General features: G+C 52.8%; 2 protein-coding genes across 8 annotated transcripts in view; one reads left to right on the top strand and one right to left on the bottom strand.

The window, feature by feature from the left end:
• The window catches only part of SERPINB9 (serpin family B member 9), a 220,342-nt gene that overhangs the window by 78,745 nt on the left and 123,404 nt on the right, over positions 1 to 18,193 (bottom strand). The gene's annotated exons all lie outside the window — the stretch shown is intronic.
• The window catches only part of NQO2 (N-ribosyldihydronicotinamide:quinone dehydrogenase 2), a 48,140-nt gene that overhangs the window by 9,217 nt on the left and 20,730 nt on the right, over positions 1 to 18,193 (top strand). For 5 of the 7 annotated variants that reach the window (XM_008274279.4, XM_051855922.2, XM_002720966.5 and 2 more), the window contains exons 3-7: positions 2,036 to 2,200; positions 6,622 to 6,752; positions 9,234 to 9,347; positions 10,578 to 10,679; positions 13,941 to 14,662. In XM_008274279.4, the coding sequence (XP_008272501.2) occupies positions 2,036 to 2,200; positions 6,622 to 6,752; positions 9,234 to 9,347; positions 10,578 to 10,679; positions 13,941 to 14,117 (689 nt within the window). In that variant the 3' untranslated portion in view covers positions 14,118 to 14,662. Of the gene's footprint in view, positions 1 to 2,035; positions 2,201 to 6,621; positions 6,753 to 9,233; positions 9,348 to 10,577; positions 10,680 to 13,940; positions 14,663 to 18,193 lie in introns of those variants that run through there. The other 2 variants (XR_011388852.1, XR_011388853.1) reach the window with 1 other exon arrangement.

Raw genomic sequence — 18,193 nt, 5'->3', positions numbered from 1 at the left:
GAATCCATTTAGTCATATTCCAAATACGGAGCTGCATTTTCTTTTTCTTTTTTTAAGATTTATTTATTTATTTGAAAAGCAGAGTTACAGACAATGAGAGAGAGAGAGAAAGGTCTTCCATCTGCTGATTCATTCCCCAAATGGCTGCAGCAGTCAGAGCTGCACTGATCCGAAGCCGGGAGCCAAGAGCTGCTTCCAGGTCTCCCACGCGGGTGCAGGGGCCCAAGCACTTGGGCCATCTTCTACTGCTTTCCCAGGCCATAGCAGAGAGCTGGATTGGAAGTGGAGCAGCCAGGACTTGAACTGGTATTCTTATGGGATGCTGGCACTGCAGGCTTTACCCACTATGCCACAGTGCCACTCCCTACACACATAATTTTTCCTTTTTTCATGTGATAGTGTAACATGGAAATCCTTTTGTTTTAGAACATATAAATGCACTTTATTTACTGTTTATATGAGGGTTTTTCGGCCTTGGCACTGCTGACATTCTGGGCCCGATTAGCGGAGCTGTCCCGTGCAGTGTTCAGGTGGGTCGGTGGTGCCCCTGGCGACTCCTCTCCTGTTGTGTTGACCAGGAATGTCTCCAGATTTGGAGAAGCGTCCCCTGCAGGCCACACTGGCCCTAGCTGAAGAACATTGGTGTATTTCCTCTGTGTCCATTTTCCTATTAAGCCCCTGGTAGAGTTTAGTCTGTTAAGCAATATAAAAATGTTAACCATTAATCTTGTGCATGCAATTCGACCTTCACCCACAGCTGAATGCCCAAAAGTGTTTCTTTCAAACTAGCAACAAAAACAAATGATGGTTTTCTTATCAAGGTCCTACACGGCCAAGTTCACATCAAGAACTGGTCCCAGGTGTTACGGGCGAGTTTCATTGCACCAGCCACCGAGCTGTGTCCCCGAAGAACTCAGTCTGTAATTTGCATGTGGGACATCCTGCTTCAGAGGTGAGGGCTGTTACTGATCAGCCAGCGCCCGTAGCACCTGGCTGTTTCAGACTCCTCTCCAGCAACAGTACAACACTGCAACGTGGGCTCCCGGTAGCCCTGCCCTCCCCTTTGGGCCCACGGGCCTGTTTCTTCATGTTTGGCTTCAGTGTCAGATTTCGGTGGATGGAAGCAGAACTGTGCAGGCTGACAGGTGCTGACACCTGCCCATGTAGCTAACACCCCAGGTTAATCCCAGTCCCTTCCTATCTTGGTGTTAAGGGGAAAATGTCTCACAGAGGATCTTCATGTTAGACCAGGCTTTTAAATGGTTTAATTGTTGTTGTCTGTAAAGATTTATTTATTTGAAAGGCAGAGTGACAGAGAGAGGAAGAGAAAGAGCAAAAGAGATTTTCCATTGTTGGTTCACTCCCCAGCTGGCTGCCATGGTCAGAGTTGGACCAGAATGAAGCCAGGCGCCAGTAACTCCATCTGAATGTCCCACATGAGTGGCAGGGGCCCGAGTATTGGCCATCAACCACAGCCTTCCTAGGCACATTAATGGGGAGCTGGGTTGGAAGTGGAGCAGCCAGGACTCAAACTGGCGCTCTGATAGGGGATGCCAGCATTGCAGGCCGTGGCTTAGCTCGCTGTAGCACAACCCTGTCCCTAGGTGTTTGTTTTAGGAGATATAATTATGTTCAGGTTGAGCAACCCTAATCTGAAAATCCGAAATCTGAGATGCACACTGGTACTTAGAAAGTTTCAGATTTTACAACATTTCAGATTTTGGATCTTTGGGTTAGGATGTTCAACCTAAAAAAAAAAAAATCCATGCAAATATTCCAAAACCCAAAAAACTGCTGGTCCTATGCAAATTCAGATAATGGATACTCAGTCTGTCTTAGTAAAACCAAGTATGATATACTTGGCTAAAAAAAAATCCATTATTTTAAACTGTGACCCATGGAAAAGAATACCATGGTATTTCTTGGCTTCGCCCACATTCACACACCTAAGCATTTAATTTTCATCTTAGTCCTCACTGAATTTTGACCCAGAGAAACTGCTCTTCGAGGAGAACCATTTCTGCTCCCGCTCTAGGTAAGAAGGTGCTGATCGTCTACGCCCACCAGGAGCCCAAGTCTTTCAACGGCTCCTTGAAGCGGGTGGCCGTGGAGGAGCTGAGCAGGCAGGGCTGCGCCGTCACCGTGTCCGACCTGTACGCCATGGACTTCGAGCCGAGGGCCACGAGGAAAGACATCGCTGGTGAGGCAGGGGGAGAGGGCTCTACATCTGGGAAACTTCCTTCTTTGTGTTTTTTCACTAAAAAAAAAAAAAATTAGGAAAGCTGAGCATCAGGCTAAAGGAGTCTGCAGTGTCAGTCTCTTTGCCGTGCCTGTCTCTCTGCCGGCAGGGAGCCGGTGTCTGGTGCCGTGTGTCCTCCAGAGGTGGTCTCGGTGTGATAGCTGTCTGCAGTACTCCATTGCACAAGTGTGTTGTGTCCCCAACTACAGGGCACGTTTGGTCGTGTCTGGTCCTTTGCCGTTAGGAACAGAGCTTCAGTGTGTCTTCAAGGCCTTGTGTTTGGCTGTGTACACAAGTGTATCCAGAAGCAGACTTGCCGGACCGAGGGGACGTCTGTCCACTGTTCGTGTTCCTGGATGAAGGCACGCTGTGCCGGTTTACCCTCCCACCAGCAGGGCTTATGAGTGCTCACTTCCTCACTGTCACCGGCAGTCTTCTGATGAATACCAGACTGGCAAGTGAGAAAATGGTCTCCCATTATCGTTCTAATTTGTTCTTGCATTATAAGTAAAGCTTAGTATTTTAATGCTTGTATTTATTAATGTTCATTTATAGGAACAAGGCAGAACAGCAATACTTAATTAAAATTTAATAAACATTTAAAAATATTAAAATTTAATATTTTAACAGAGTATTTGTTTCTTGCATATGCTTTGTTCATTTTCCCATTAGGTAGCTAGTTGGTCTCCTTTCTTACTGATTTTAAAGAACTCTTTATATATTAAAAGTAGTCTACAGTGTAGAATATGAATTGGAAAGGCTTTAAGCTGTTTATTTGTTGTCATTTTATTTGAAAGGCAGACAGAGACAGAGGGAAGCCTCCCACCTGCTGGTTCACTCTGCAGATGCTCACAACAGCTGGGGCTGGGCCAGGTCTAACCAGGAGCTGGGACCCAGTTCAGGTGTCCCACGTCGGTGTCAGGACACCTGCTGCCTCCCAGGGTCTGCATTAGCAGGAAGCTGGACGTGGATGTGGAGCGGCTCCCCGGGACTCAAGCCCAGGCACTGGAGCACAGGACGCAGGGGCCCCGAGCAGCATCGTAGCCACTCACCAAACACCTACCTGCCAGTGTTTCTTCCTCATTTGGGTTTTGTTTTGTGTGTTTGCTTTTTGCTTTCCTTATGGTGGCGTTTTCTACTCAGGACTTTATTTACTTTTATTTAGTTGACTTTGTAAAGATTTATTTATTATTTGAAAGGCAGAGTGACAGAGAGGCAGAGGCAGAGAAAGAGAGAAGGAGAGGTCTTCCATCCACTGGTTCACTCCCTAGCTGGCTGCAATGGCCAGAGCTGTGCCGATCCGAAGCCAGGAGCCAGGAGCCTCTTCTAGGTCTCCCACGTGTGAGCAGGGGCCCAAGCACTTGGGCCATCTTCCACTGCCTTCCCTGGCCACAGCCAAGAGTTGGATCAGAAGTGGAGCAGCCGGGACTTTAACTGGTGCCCATATGGGATGCCAGCACCACAGGTGGCAGCTTCACCCACTACACCACAGCACTAGCCCCTAGTTGACTTTTTAGCAAAAGTCTTTTTTGTTTATGAGTTCTGGATATAATTTACATAAAATGTAAATTATAAAAAATGTTTTATAGTTTCTTCTGATATTTGATATGTTCTACTTTTCAAATTTAAATATTTGATCTAGTTCAGCTTTATTCCTGTGTAGAACTTGAGGAACTGGTCCAGTTTGTTGTGCAAGTACCGACCCAGTTGTCTGATCACTACTTCCTGCCAGACCCAGCTTTTTTGCCCCTAATTTAAAATGCACCTTCATTCAAATCAGAATTCTCATGTTGGGGGCCGGTGTGTAGCACAGTGGGTTAAATAGCTGTCAGTTCAAGTCCTGGCTGCTCCACTTCTGATCTGGCTCCCTGCTAATGTGCCTGGGAAACCAGTGAAAGTTGGCCCAAATGCCTGGACCCGTGCACCCATGTGTGGAGACCCGAATGAAGCTCCTGGCTCCTGGCTTCAGACTGGCCTAGCCCTGGCTGTTGTGGGAGTTAACCAGCAAATAGATTGATTTCTCTCTTTCCCTCTCTGCCTTTTAAGTGAGCAAATAAGCCTTTAAACAGTTCCCCCTTGTAATGGCATTCTGCTCTTTCTTTTTGCTTTTCCCTTGTCTATTCATGACTCAGTAGCACATGATCTTAATTATTTTGGCAAACAATTTTTTAATATTTATTTACTTATTTGAAAGGCAGAGTTACAGAGAGGCAGAGACAGAGAGAGAGAGAGAGCACTTCCATCTGCTGGTCCACTCTATAAAAGGCCACAACGGCTGGAACTGGGCCAATCCAAACCCAGGAGCCAGGAGCTTCTTCCAGGTCTCCCACGGACTTGAACCATCTTTTTTTAATATTTATGTTATTTATTTGAAAAATGGAGTTACAGAGAGAGGTAGAGCCGGGGCGGGGGGGGGGGGTGTCTGCTGGTTCACTTCCCAGATGACCACAACAGCCAGAGCTGAGCTGATCCAAAGGCAGGAGCCAGGAGCTTCTTCCAGGACTCCCACATGGGTACAGAGGCCCAAGGACTTGGGCCATCTTCCACTGCTTTCCCAGGCCACAGCAGAGAGCTGGGTTGGAAGTGGAGCAGCCGGGTCTTGAACTGGTGCCCATATGGGATGCTGGCACTGCTGGTGGCAGCTTTACCCGCTGCACCACAGTGCCGGCCCCACAATGTTTTTTAATATCTCAGAGCTAAGTCACCCTCATTTCCCTTATTTTGTATTTTTCGTAAGTACATTTGCTTTATTTTCTCATGAGATCTTTTGAATTAGCTTTTCAGAATCACAAGGAAACCCATGGTATTTTTGCTGTGGTCTCATTCCATTCATAGGTGAATGCAGGAAGAATTGGCACTCTGTGCTGGAGTGACTTCATTTGTCCAGGTCTTTTTGCCAGCCCCACGTCTATGTAAACGTTTTCTTCAGGCAGCTTGTCTGTCATTATTGTTAAGTGGTTGGTTGTCTTGTGAGGGGATTGTTTGTGTGTGGGTGTGTGTGCAGTCAACCACTACTAGTTCTTACTGTGTGGAAAGACTTGCAAGCTGACTCTTTGGGGCTTTCCAGATACACAGACCATCTGCAAATACTCTTCCCTAAGTTCCTTCTGTTTGTAATCGTGATAACTAGCTCTCTGGTTTCAATATTCAGGACTCATGGCCATAAGCCGACGTCCTTGTCTTTGTCGTCGTCTTTTTAAATGAGTCAGTCTTCTCCTGGTGAAGGGCAGAGCAGGGACTAGAAACAGAGAGACTGCTGGGATATGGTGCTGCTGACTTTCAAAGAAATAATGGTGCACACAGTTAATGTCAAAACATATTTAAAGATGTAGGTACCAGGATATAAAATGTACCATCTTTTCCCACCTGCTCGGTCCTGCACCACAGCCCTGCCCTTTTGGTGTGGATCCTTAGAGATCCCAGTATCAAACACACATGCAGGTGCAGGTGCGAAGCCCTGGGTACACAGTGAGCGCTCTGCACCTTCAGATCCCACGGCCGCAGATCTCACTGACGTGGGCACCCAGCTGCAGACACCGAGCACACGTGGGTTCCTCTTGGTGTCACTGTCCCCTAAACAGTAGAGATGCAGTTGTTTACACCATCGCTAGAACGCCTTGTACAGCTGTTGACGTTGCGTTTTCATCAAGGGATTCCGGAGAGGATTTAAGGTGGTCAGGGGGATTGCGGAAGTTCAGTGCAGACACGAGGCCGTTTTCTGTAAGGACCTTGGGCAGCCGTGGACGTGACGTCCGTAGGGGTCTGGAACTTGTCACTCGCAGACACTGAGGGACAACTGTGGATGTGAAGGGCCCGAGGGGGTCTCAGGCTCTCCCGTAATGTGGCAGCCAGAAGCCCATCTAATAACACAGCCTCTTGCCTGTAGTAGTCACTCACTTAAGTGGCATTTTATACATAGGAGCACTCTTTGAATGAAAGTCAAATGCAAGCAGGTTGAAATGACCTGCTTGCTAAGGATCCTAAATTTTTTAAAATTGTTCCTGTGACTCTTCCCAAAGTGACCTAGGGTTTGTGCACCCCAGGTGGTGGAGTGGCTCACTCCTGTCCTTGAGTCAGCCCCGTGGCTTTGAGGGGTTGACCAAGCCTCTCGCAAGTCTCAGTCTCCTCTCGGCAGATGGGAGCCACAGTGACCTCGTTGCTCCGAGGACAGCTGACACGTGCGGAGTTCAGGACGCGCTAGGCAGGACGTGCCCAGCCAGGGCCCTCCCGGGCTTTCTCTTCCGCAGCTGCCCTGGAGCCTGGGTGCTGGCTGGGTCGCAGCGGGTGGCTGACTTGCTTGGAGGAGTCCGGGCACACAGGTTGCTGGGATGGGCCCCGCGTGCTCTCCTGGGAGTGACAGCAGTCGGCCGGTTTCTCCCCAGGAGCCGTCTCTAACCCTGAGGTCTTCAGCTACGGGGTGGAGGCCTACGAAGCCTGCAAGAAGAGGTGTCTGACCAGCGACATCCTTGAGGAGCAGAAGAAGGTTCAGGAAGCAGATCTGGTGATTTTTCAGGTTTGTTTTCCCTCTGGGGAACATGTCCAATCAGATTCATCCTAGGATAATCGCTTTCCGAAGCGGGGCCGTGTTTTTCACACGCTTCTGCACTTGGTCAGGACACCTAATTACAGGTTACCTAGTTCCAGCACTTCCTCTGGCTGGATGCAGAAGTCCGTGTGGCCAGTATCACTCCTAACGCTGACGCCCGAGCAATCGGAAGCATGGTCTAGGAAAGGTGTGAACCACGCAGGTCCTGCTGCTTCCCTTCTCCTCCGTGCCCAGCCCCAGACGAGCTAGGACTGTGCGGGAGCCAGCGCGCTACACCCAAGCGCTTGTCAGCCCCTGCCCCGATCACACCGATCAGTCAGGGGAGACTCTTCCGTTTCTCTCACTGGCTGCTGCCCGCACACACATCTGCCACCTCCCCAGCATTTGTTCAGAAACTGTTCGACAGAGCTGGCCCCGGGAGCGGCCTCCGGCGCGCTCACTCAGGGGGCCCTTCCTCACTCGGGGGCCTTCCTGGCGCAGTGGTCAGGGCCTCTAGGGCAGCAGATGTGCCTCGGGAGCACTGGGTTGCTAGAAACCCAGCTGAAACTACAAAGGGGGCATTTCTCACGAGGCTGTGGTCGCCTGGGGTCTCGCTTTAGTCCCTTTCAAGTTGCTGTAACGTGGTATTGGAGACCGGGGCATTTCTAAAGAAAAGGCAGAGTTCTGGAGGCCAGGAAGGGCCAGCCCCTTCTCCTGTGCCATGGAGGGAGGCAGAGCGCCAGAGGGTTGGACTCGCTTTTTGATAACAAGCCTGCTCTCCTGATAACTAGCCCAGCCCTGAGATAAGAGCGCTAACCAGTCCCTGAGGGCAGAATCCTGGCCTGATCAGCTCTTAAGGGTCCTAGGTCCTGACACTGTTCACTGGGCGTTCCGCTTCCAGCACACGAACTCCGGGGGACACATCCAGGCCCTGGGCCCCCATCCCCGCTCCCACCCCCCGGCCGAGGCTGGGCTGCAGGCACAGAGATCCGGGGCTCAGCGCCTCTGCTCCCTTCCCGGAGCTCCCACCTGTGTCTCCCTGCACCTGGCTCTGCTCTCTGTCCCTGCGTGCGGGCACTGGGTTCCCAGACCCAGGATTTCCCGCAAGGGACCTGATGGCCGCAGAGAGTGTCTGTGTTTCCAGCCCTGCTTGAGGGGAGGGGTGGGAGGGACACCATTGTCATGGGGGGTGCAGGGAGGGGAGCAGGGGGCATGTGACACTTCCCAGTGTGTCCAGGACTGGTGGGGTTCCCAAACCCTTCGTAAAGTAACCCTGTTGCGGGGGGGAGGGGCACCTCTGCTGCCTCCCCAGCCCAGGCTGCCCCTTGACCTCGCCTCCCTGCCGCCACCCCTTGCTTACTGAGCAGCATTGATCATTAAGCTGGTCGAAGTGCTGGGCAATCTTGCATCCTCAGCAGATGTGGGTGGACTCACCGGGCCCCAGACCTGGGTGACCTTGGGGTTTATCGTCCACACGTAGTAGTCAGGCCAGCACCCGGGGCCCACGTGCACCGGCAGCACTGAGCTCAGCCATTCCCCTTGGCTCAGCTGAGCAGGTGCCACCCACCCCTCCTGCCGCTTTTCCATTCATTCAGCACTCACAGAAGGTTTGCTCATCACTTGTCCTAGTGCTGCTGTTCTTGTCAGAGCCATGACTCACTGGGCACTTGTTCAGTCCTGGACACCTTCATGTGTCCCTGGGTCCTAACCTGCATCCCATGAGCCCAGCAGGACTAGGAGCCCTGTCTGATGAGTCAGGAAGGGGAGGCACAGAGCAGTCAAGTGACTTACCCACATCACACAGCAATAGGTCACGGAGCTTGAATTCTAGTGTCGAGTCCCGAGTTTGGTTTATGTTGATAGCACATGAAACATGGGCCTCCACCATTCATGGGAGATTATTGCCTGTGTGCATTTTCCTTCTAGATGATACGCTGGATGAGGTGGTGGGGGTCCTGTGGTGAGCAGGGAGGACTTAGGTCTTCCTGCTGGTGTGTAGAACGCAAGCAAAAGCCTTGGCTTTGTGGCATCCACGCAGCTGGAGCGCCTCGGTCTGACTCCCACATGCCAACACTCCCCAGGCACGCGGAGGGGCAAGCTCTTTTCCACACTCCTCCTCTTGGCCCCTGACTGGCCCAGGCACAGAGAGCACTGCCCCAAAGCTACTGTCCAGTTCTCAGCTCTCCCTGGCTGCCCACGGAGCCGCATCAAGGGGCTGTCGGTGTGTGTGTGGGGGGGTGATGGTGTGTGTGTGGGGGTGATGGTATGTGTGTGCAGAGCCGCCCATCACAGCGAGCAGGACCGTGGTCAACCCCACCTACTGCGGCCACGCTGCGCCCCTCAGAGCTGACCGTGTGGCTTGCCACCTCCTGCCCAGTGCTTAGGACAGCAGGGCTCATTCTGCACCCCCAGACTCAGTGGTGAAATCCGGAGACAAGCGCTCATCTCTCCCTGGTGTTGTGCCCCCAGTTCCCGCTGTACTGGTTCAGCGTGCCAGCAATCATGAAGGGCTGGATGGACAGGGTGCTGTGCCAGGGGTTCGCCTTTGACTTCCCAGGAATCTACGATGCTGGTTTTCTGAAGGTATGTACGCTGGCATAAAGCTTCCTGTAGATGACAGGGCGGGTGGAAGTGGGGTACCTGTCCAGTTCCAGTTTGCTCTCTTGTTTTCAGCGAGTGCTGGTGGAGCACAATCCATGTGCAAACCACTGTGGTGCTGTATGTAGCTGAGAAAAGCATTATTGACAGATTCCTGGAGCTTTTTGGCTGGTGTGGGGGAGAGATCCAGGCACACGCACAGCCACTGCACTCGTGACAAAGTAGGGACTGGGGCAAGGTGTTGGGTAAGGCTAATGTGGGCGACTCGACATGGGTGACCAGCAGCCAGCCCTGGCTCCAGAGGGGCCATCTTATACAAAGTCCAGCCCTGGCCTTGCATGAGGGCACCTGCCTGCCTGTGAGACAGATCATGGAGTCACCTGCACTGCAGGGAGAGGCATGCCTAGAACAGGTAGATGCATGACACGTGGTGCCAACGAATTTCTTTTTTTAAAAAATCGATTTATATATTTGAAAGGCAGAGCTAGAGAGAGAGAGAGAGAAGGAGACAGAGCGATCTTCATTCCATTGATTCACTTCCCAGATGGCTGCAGCAGCCAGGACTGGGCCCTGAGTCAGGTGCTTCATCCAGCCCTCCCCCATGGGTGTGGGGCCCAAGCACTTGGGCCGTCTTCCAGTGCGGTGCATACGCAGGCCATCAGCAGGGAGCTGGGTCAGAAGTGGAGCAGCCGGGACTCATCCGGCGCCCCGTGGGGTGCAGGGGCTGCAGACGGGGGCTTAACCTGCTACACCACAGCAACAGCTCCCGGGCCACGAACTTCTTACAAAAGTGATTTCCTACTAAAATAAGTGAAGTTTTTAAATTCTAAAACCACCTCAGGAAAGAGGTACACAGAAGGAAAACAGACCCAGGGACCACCACCTGCCTTGCACCACGAATGCCACTTCCATTCCCTGAGTGGCCGCTGTGCGCTGGGCCCGCCCGCCTCCTTCCTCAGCCGTTCACACTGTGCCCCTGGCACGCACGTCCTGCCAGAAGTCTGGACGTGTGTTGGCCTCTGTTCTCTCGGTGCGGTGGCTCCGACCGCTAGGATGCGGTTGGGCCCTGTGGGTGGGCTGCCAGGGACGGGAGTGTGGCGTGGGCGCATCTGTGCGGGACCTGACCCCACATTTCCCTCCTGGCCGCTGCAGTCCTGGGGACTGGAGTCAGGCGGCACTCTTGCCGTCTCCTGGCATTTGCTTTCTCTCTTGCAGGGTAAATTAGCCCTGCTTTCCCTGACCACGGGAGGCACGGCTGAGATGTACACACACACCGGGGCCAGCGGCGATTTCCGGTACTTCCTGTGGCCACTCCAGGTACGCAGGCCTCGGTGGGGGGGGGGGGGGGTGGCGTTGCACCTGCTGCCTCTCCGCACCATCTCGACTCCGTCCGGATACAGAAAATCGTAACATTTTGCCCATGTTCATGTTTATTGGTGACAGTGGGAAGGCTGACCCATAGGTGAACACACAGCCGTCCCTGGGTGTCCATGGGAGTGGGCTCCAGGGCCCCTGCGGATACAGAATCCACAGGTGCTCAAGGCCCTTGGCTAAAATGGCACAGTGTTTGTCTAGAACCAACACACGTGCACCTGCAGACTTGAAGTCACCTCTGGGTTACTCATAGTCCCCGCAGGCAATGTCAGCACTGCAGAGCCGCTGTTGGGAGCTACTGTTCAGGGCACAGTACTAGGAAAAGCACCTCTGCGTGTTCAGGACAGACACAGTTTGGTTTCCAAATAGTTTCAGCCTGCGATTGCTTGAATCCACGGAGGCAGGGCACAGAACTGAATTTTGGGTTAGGTTGGTCCCAAGGGGTGTGTGTATGTGTGTGTGTGAGAGAGAGAGAGAGGGAGAGAGAGAGAGAGAGAGCAAGAGCGAGCGCACGCGAGCATGAAGGAGGCTCAGTGGTGCAGCTGCAGAGCTGCCCTCATGGGTTCCAGTGGTGCTTGGTGAAGGCAGCGCCCGTTAGGCCCTGGCAATAGGTACCCTGAGCCCTACATTCCCAGTGGCCACGGGCTGCGTCTGCAGCCGTGCTGACCCCCACACGCGCTGGCCTCTGCAGCCGTGCTGACCCCCACTGGGGGCAGAAGAGCCCACAAGCAAGCCCACCTCCCCGCCCTCCTCCTGGGACTCCGAGCTTCCCCACCCTGCCAGCTCCAAGCCCCTCCTAGGCCTGCTTTCCCAGGTGTTCCTCATGTTGCCTGCGGTGCACCCTGGGCCTGAGGAGTGGCTCTCTCTGCCCAGGGCAAGGCAGCGGGCAGGAGGAGTTCTGGCTGCCGCGGGTGTCCACAGTGAATGTGAGCTGGGGTGGAATGGGGGATCCTGACCCGGGAGACCCAGAGAGCTGTGCAGGGACATTTGTCAAGGCGGGAGCGGAGCTCGGAGAGCTGTGCAGGGACATTTGTCAAGGCGGGAGCGGAGCTCGCAGAGCCGCCTGTGTGAGCTCGCTCCCCTCCCTGTGAGCTCTCCGGTTCACTGCCTGCCCGTGAGTCTGCTGGGATGTCGGTGGTCTTTATTATTTGTCAGTGAAATTAATCCCATTGTGTCTTCAGAACATTACATTTTCTTTGTGTGGGCAGTGTGCACAGATCTTTAGGTTGATTACTTGCCTTTGTTGTAAATGGGACCATCCAATTCTCTTTTTTTTTTTTTTTTTGACAGGCAGAGCGGACAGTGAGAGAGACAGACAGAGAGAAAGGTCTTCCTTTTGCCGTTGGTTCACCCTCCAATGGCCGCCGCAGCCGGCACGCTGCGGCCGGCGCACCGCGCTGATCAGAAGCCAGGAGCCAGGAGCTTCTCCTGGTCTCCCATGGGGTGCAGGACCCAAGCACCTGGGCCATCCTCCACTGCCTTCCCGGGCCACAGCAGAGAGCTGGCCTGGAAGAGGGGCAACCGGGACAGAATCTGGTGCCCCGACCGGGACTAGAACCCGGTGTGCCGGCGCCGCAAGGTGGAGGATTAGTCTAGTGAGCCGCGGTGCCAGCCCCCTCCAGTTCTGTCTTCTGTTTTCTTTAAAGATTTTATTTATTTATTTATTATTTATTTTATTTATTTATTTATTTATAAGTCAGAATTACACAGGGAGAGATCTCTCATGTCCTGGTTCACTCCCCAGATGGCTGGGTCAGGCTGGAGCCAGGAGCTTCATCTGGGTCTCCCATGTGGGTAGCAGGGGCCCAAGCACTTGGACCGTCCTCCACTGCTTTCCCAGACACATTAGCAGGGAGCTGGATGGGAAGTGGAGCAGCTGGGAGTAGAACTGGTGATCATACGGGATGGCAGTGCTGCAGGCAGCAACTGTACCCACTGCCCCACAAGGCCACCGCAGTCGTATCTTCTAAGATTACTTGTGTATTGATGCAGGCTTTGACTTCAGATTTTTTTTTTTTTTTTTTTTTTTTTTACCCAGTCTGTTTACTGATTTCTCTGACTGATCCTGATTACAGTGTTTGAGCTGGTTTCTAGTGACAAAGTCATGTTGTCTGAGAAAAAGAGATGTAGCAAATGGGGTGTGGCTGGTCACTGACCACCTGGTGCTGAGGTCAGAGGCAGGTGTGGGGTTTGAAGGCTGAGTGCCATCTCTCCACGGGCCGGTGGTCTCTCACGTATTGTCATCCAGTCTTAAATTTTTGCTTTTGAAAAATCTTTACCTTTTTTTTTTAATTTTGCAGAAGTATATACTGTTGTGAAAAATGAGATGATGTGAAATATAAAAAAAGTCCATCCACTTAATCTCTCTTCTCAGAAATAATCACTTTTAATAAATGTTGTACTTCCCTAGGGCCCATATATGTATATACATAGAGAGAGACTTTTTATTATTAAGTTCTTTATTCTCCTATAAATGGCATGCCACCAATACTGCTTAAAATCCATTGCTTTCATTTCAATAAATATCTTGAACAATCTTCCATGGTGGCACATTGCAACTAGAATAGCTTATTTTAGAATAATCCCTAGTCTGAATGCACTGTAATTTGCCTGATGAATGAAAACTGTGACATTTGGTGTCTGAATCAGTAACAAAGATTACACTTGAGTCTCGGTTTGAGGATTCCAGCTGCACCAACTTCTTTTTTATTTAAAAAAATATATATTTATTATTTATTTGAAAGGCAGAATTACAGACAGAGAAGGAGAGACAGAGAGATCTTTCACCCGCTAGTCCACTCTGCAAATGGCCACAATGGCCAGGGCTGGGCCAGGCTGAAGCCAGGAGCATCATTTGGGTCTCCCATGTGGGTGCGGGGGCCCGAGGACTTGGGCCATCTTCCACTGCTTTCCCAGGTGCGTTAGCAAGGAGCTGGATCAGAAAGGGAGTAGCTACAACTCGAGCCAGTGCCCATAGGGGATGTCGGCGTTGCAGGCCGTGGCCTAACCTGCTGCCCCACAGCACTGACCCCTGCCCCAAGCTCTTCACCCCACCCTAAGGTCTTAGGGAAGCCAGTGTTCAGCGGCCTCTGGCAGTAGGGTTGATGTACAGTGTGTGGAAGGACTGTTTCACACCCTCTCTGATCACTTTCTCGTATGGTGTGCAAGCTCCTAACGGGTTCTTTCCTTCCTTTGTGGCTCCAGCATGGCGCACTGCACTTCTGTGGATTTCAGGTCCTTGCCCCACAGATCAGTTTTGCTCCTGAGTACGCATCAGAAGAAGAAAGAAAAGCCATGGTGGCGTCCTGGGCCCAGAGGCTGAAAACCATCTGGCAGGAGAAGCCCATCCAGTGCACTCCCCCCTGGTACTTTGGGCACTGACGCTCTGTGGGCCCGATTGAGCAGGCGGCGCTGCCGCTCAGTGGGACAGCAAAGCGCACCGCTGGATTTAGTGGGGTGTGCGAGGGTGTCTCCCGGCTGTGGTTCAGCAGTCAGCCGGCTCTGCGGACGCCTGTTCTGACTGATCGTCACTCAGCCGCGTTTTCTTTTCTCTGGTTCTGTCGCTGTCTCATGGTGATGCTGATTTTCAGATAGTTCTCTGGGCATGGAGCTGGGCTTGTTGGGTTTATTTTTCCACTTGGTTTTGTTTTATGACTCAAGTGGAGAGTTTCTACTTTTATTAATAGGGAAGTTTAATCCATTCAGAGCTATTTTAAAAATGGATACATAATGGTAACTATTTATGGGTTCAGTGTGATATTTTGGTACACGTATACAATGTGTAATGATCAAATCAGGGGGATTAGCCTGTGTATTACATGAGACACTTTTTGTGGTGAGAACATTGCAAATCCTCTCTCAGCAATTTTGAAACATCCAATAAATGATCGTTAGCTGGTCGCCCTACGGCTCTGAGGGCACAGGGACTTCTTCCCTCTGTCTGGCTATAACTTTGTGCCTTTGACCAACCTCTCTCTATCCACTCCTTACTCTCTTTTTTTAAGATTTATTTATTTATTTATTTGAAATGCAAAATTACAGAGAGGCAGAGAGAGAGAGAAAGAGAGAGAAAGAGAGAGAGAGGTCTTCCGTCTGCCGGTTCACTCCCCAGATGGCCGCAATGGCCAGAGCTGCACTGATCTAAAGCCAGGAGCCGGAAGATTCTTCTGGGTCTCTCACATGGGTGCAGGGGCCCAAGGACTTGGACCATCTTCTGCTGCTCTCCCAGGCCACAGCAGGGAGCTGGATCGGAAATGGAGCAGCCGGGACTCGAATTGGCGCCCATATGGGGTGCTGGCACTGCAGGCGGCGGCTTTACCTGCTGTGCCACAGCGCTGGCCCCGCCGCCCCTCCCTCTTAGCTAGTGTTTTAGTGTTATGTTTGGATTTACGTCTTCCATCTTTCTTTCACTTGCATTATGACTGTGAAATTTTAAGTGAACAGTGGTGAGCGTACATTTAAAATAACAAGGTGCCTGTCACAATGGAAATTTCAAAACCTTGGTGGATGTCACTCTGCCACTGTATGCATGTTGTGTAACACTCCTTTAAACCCCTGAGCTCAGCACCACACAGGTAGTTGGATGAATCTGCTTAGAAGCAAGTGCTGTGGTGTAGTAGGCTAAGCCTGTGGTGCCAGTTCGAGTCCCGGCTGCTCCTCTTCCAATGCAGCTGTGGCCTGGGAAAGCGGTAGAAGATGGCCCAAGTCCCTGCACCTGCGTGGGAGACTCAGAAAAAGCTCCTGGCTCCTGGCTTCAGATGAGCCCAGCTCCAGCCATTGGAGCCATCTGAACCAGTGGATGGAAGACTTCTCTCTGTGTGTCTCTCCTTCTCTAACTCTGCCTCTCAGTAAATAAATAAAATTCAAAAAAAAAAAAAAACAAAACAGCAGCAGTGAGTTGAGGCAATCAGAGACCATCACCGCCACCACCGTGCGCCTCCTCCCCTTCGTCCTTACTACCCAGGACGGGGACCCTTCTTCCTCCACTTCCCAGCAGCCCCGGCCGTCCCCGTCACCAGATTCACCCACAGCTCCCCCGGGAGTCAGCCCAGCGCCCTGTCCGTCTGCCCCGTCATCAAGTGCATCCTCTTTCCCGGCAGCCTTCATGCTCTCCGCAAACACCGTCCTCGCGACACCTTTCACAGAGCCAGCATCTGCGCGCTCGGAGCCATTTTCTCCTTTTCCCCATCATTTCCCCCCTGTTTTGTTTTTTTGTTTGTTTGTTTGTTTGTTTTTTTGTTTGGTGTTTTTTTTTTTTGGCGCCACCTTCTGGCTGCTTTTCAGAATCGTCTTGGAGTTCCGTTTCGGAGAGGACTTCTCCCAAGGCGTCCCTGGACGGCAGCTCCGTGAGGTGCTCTGAGGGGCTCTTGTCCTCAAGCCGCTGGGGTGGCCCCGCGGGCCCCCGTGGCAAGGCCTCTCCTCTAGCCACTTCCTGAAGCACCCTTGCAGTCTTCCCCCATGTCCCGTTTGTTCACACATCTTTTATTTTTAAATATTGGGTTATTTGAAAGATAGAGAGATGGAGAGACAGAGGGAGAGGTCTTCCATCTGCTGGTTCACCCCCAGATGGCTGCAACAGCCAGTGCCGGACCAGGTCGAAGCCAGGAGCCGGGAACTGCTTCTGGGTCTCCATGTAGGGCACAGAGGCCCAACACCTGGGCCGGCTCTGGTGCCTCCCCAAGCCCCTTCACAGGAAGCCAGGTCGGAAGCAGAGCAGCAGAGACTCGAGCCGGCATCTCGACAGGGGGTGCCGGCATCACAGGTGGCAGCTGAAACCGCTGCGCCACAACGCTGACCATGCACACGGCTTGACGACTTGCAGGGTCTTTGTTCCCTGCGCGTGCAGCTCGCGGAGCACACATCCTGGGCGTGCAGGCTGCCCCTGCGCTCCGGGAAGCAAACACCAGATGCCTCTGTCGGCCTCGGGCAGAGGGAAGAAGCCTCTCACCCTCTCGGGCTTGGAGTCTTCAAGCAGATCAGCCAGAGCCGCAGCCCATTCATGGACAGGATGTCAGCCACCAAACCCTCTTCCAAGCAAGGTTTGGATGCACCAATCAGCCGGGCCTTCATTCCTCCCCGACCCAGAGGGATGGGGGCGGCAGAGAGAAGGGGCTGCCTGGTGGCTCCAGCCTCGACTGTAACTGGAGCTCTCCTCGAGTTTGGTTCAGCGGCCATAGCCGGCCTGCACATCCTCAGGATGGAACCCTTTGATGATGACGACTCACAAAGCCGATGCTTGTGGTGGAGCGAGATGCTCCCTGGGTCCGTGCACATCCCTGAGCTCCCGGTTACCCCCCATCTGGGAACCCGACCACCTGCACGTGCACTGTGCATCTTCTACCATCATCCAGAAGCGCGAACGCAGACCCACAGCAGCTGCAGAGCCGCCGCCGCCTCAGCTCCGTGGTGTCTGTGAACTGGACTAGGATCCAGGTCCTGTCTGAGGATGTGGCCGTGTGCAAGTCTCTGTCTCCACGGCACCGTCTGGGGCAGCCTGACAGGTGCACACTGGCATTTCTGCCTCCAACAGGGAGCCTTTCTTTCCCTTCTCTTGGGGATGAGTGGGGAGGGCGTGTGCTCATGGAGGTTTCTCAGTGTGCTGCGTGGGTGCAGGGGATCAGGGGTGCCCTCTGTGAGAAGCTGTAACGGCCTTGCCGGTAGCAGTGAGCGCCTGGTGATCTCGGGCACACCAAGCCTTCCGTCCACGGCTGCTGCCCAGAGACGGCTTTTTCCCCTGGGGTTCCGGGTGACACCTTGTCTGGGAGTCTCCCCACAATCCCTGCATTTGTACCTGTTCGGCACTCTCCTTCCTTCCCAGCTGGGTCTTCGCTCCTGTTGTGTCCCGCCTGGCCCAGGGCTGGCTGGCTCTGCCTGCTCTGGACATCTCCAGTCCATGCTGAAGGCCAAGTCCACCTTTGCATGTCCACTCTGCCCTGCTCTTTAGTGGTCAGTGCCCCTGACCGTGCCCCGGGGAGCTGCTTCCCAGTCACACCCTGGTTTTTCTCTGGGAATCCGCCCTTTTCCTAATCTTGTGGTTTTCATGAGAGTGGCCCCTCTTCTGGACCCAGGAGTGGCATTGGCCAATCTGTTCTATGGCCCAGCACTAACTGCAGCCCTGGCTCTCAGCTTTAATGAGATTAGACTTAAGGGCCAAGTGGACCTCATAGGAAAGTCTGCTGCTGGGAGAGTTGGGGGTGTGACAGTCAAGTTGTTCAGGAGCCACGCCATTGAATATCCACGCGCCGAGGAAGCCCACACTGAGAGCTTGTTCAGGCCACGTAGAGACAGCGTCGGATCACGCCTTAGAGCACCTGGGTCCACCTGCTGGAAGCAGAGTTGGATTTTGCAGTTCTCTGGTTGTGTGAGGCAGTCATCGCCTTTTTGCTTAATCAGGAGTGGGGAACATTTCTTTTTAAAGATTCTTCCAGCTGCTGGTTCACGCCCCAAATGGCTGCAAT

Source organism: Oryctolagus cuniculus, chromosome 5, assembly GCF_964237555.1.
Source record: "Oryctolagus cuniculus chromosome 5, mOryCun1.1, whole genome shotgun sequence".
Classification (NCBI taxonomy): Eukaryota; Metazoa; Chordata; class Mammalia; order Lagomorpha; family Leporidae; genus Oryctolagus; species Oryctolagus cuniculus.
This window is presented reverse-complemented; position numbering and strand designations above follow the sequence as displayed.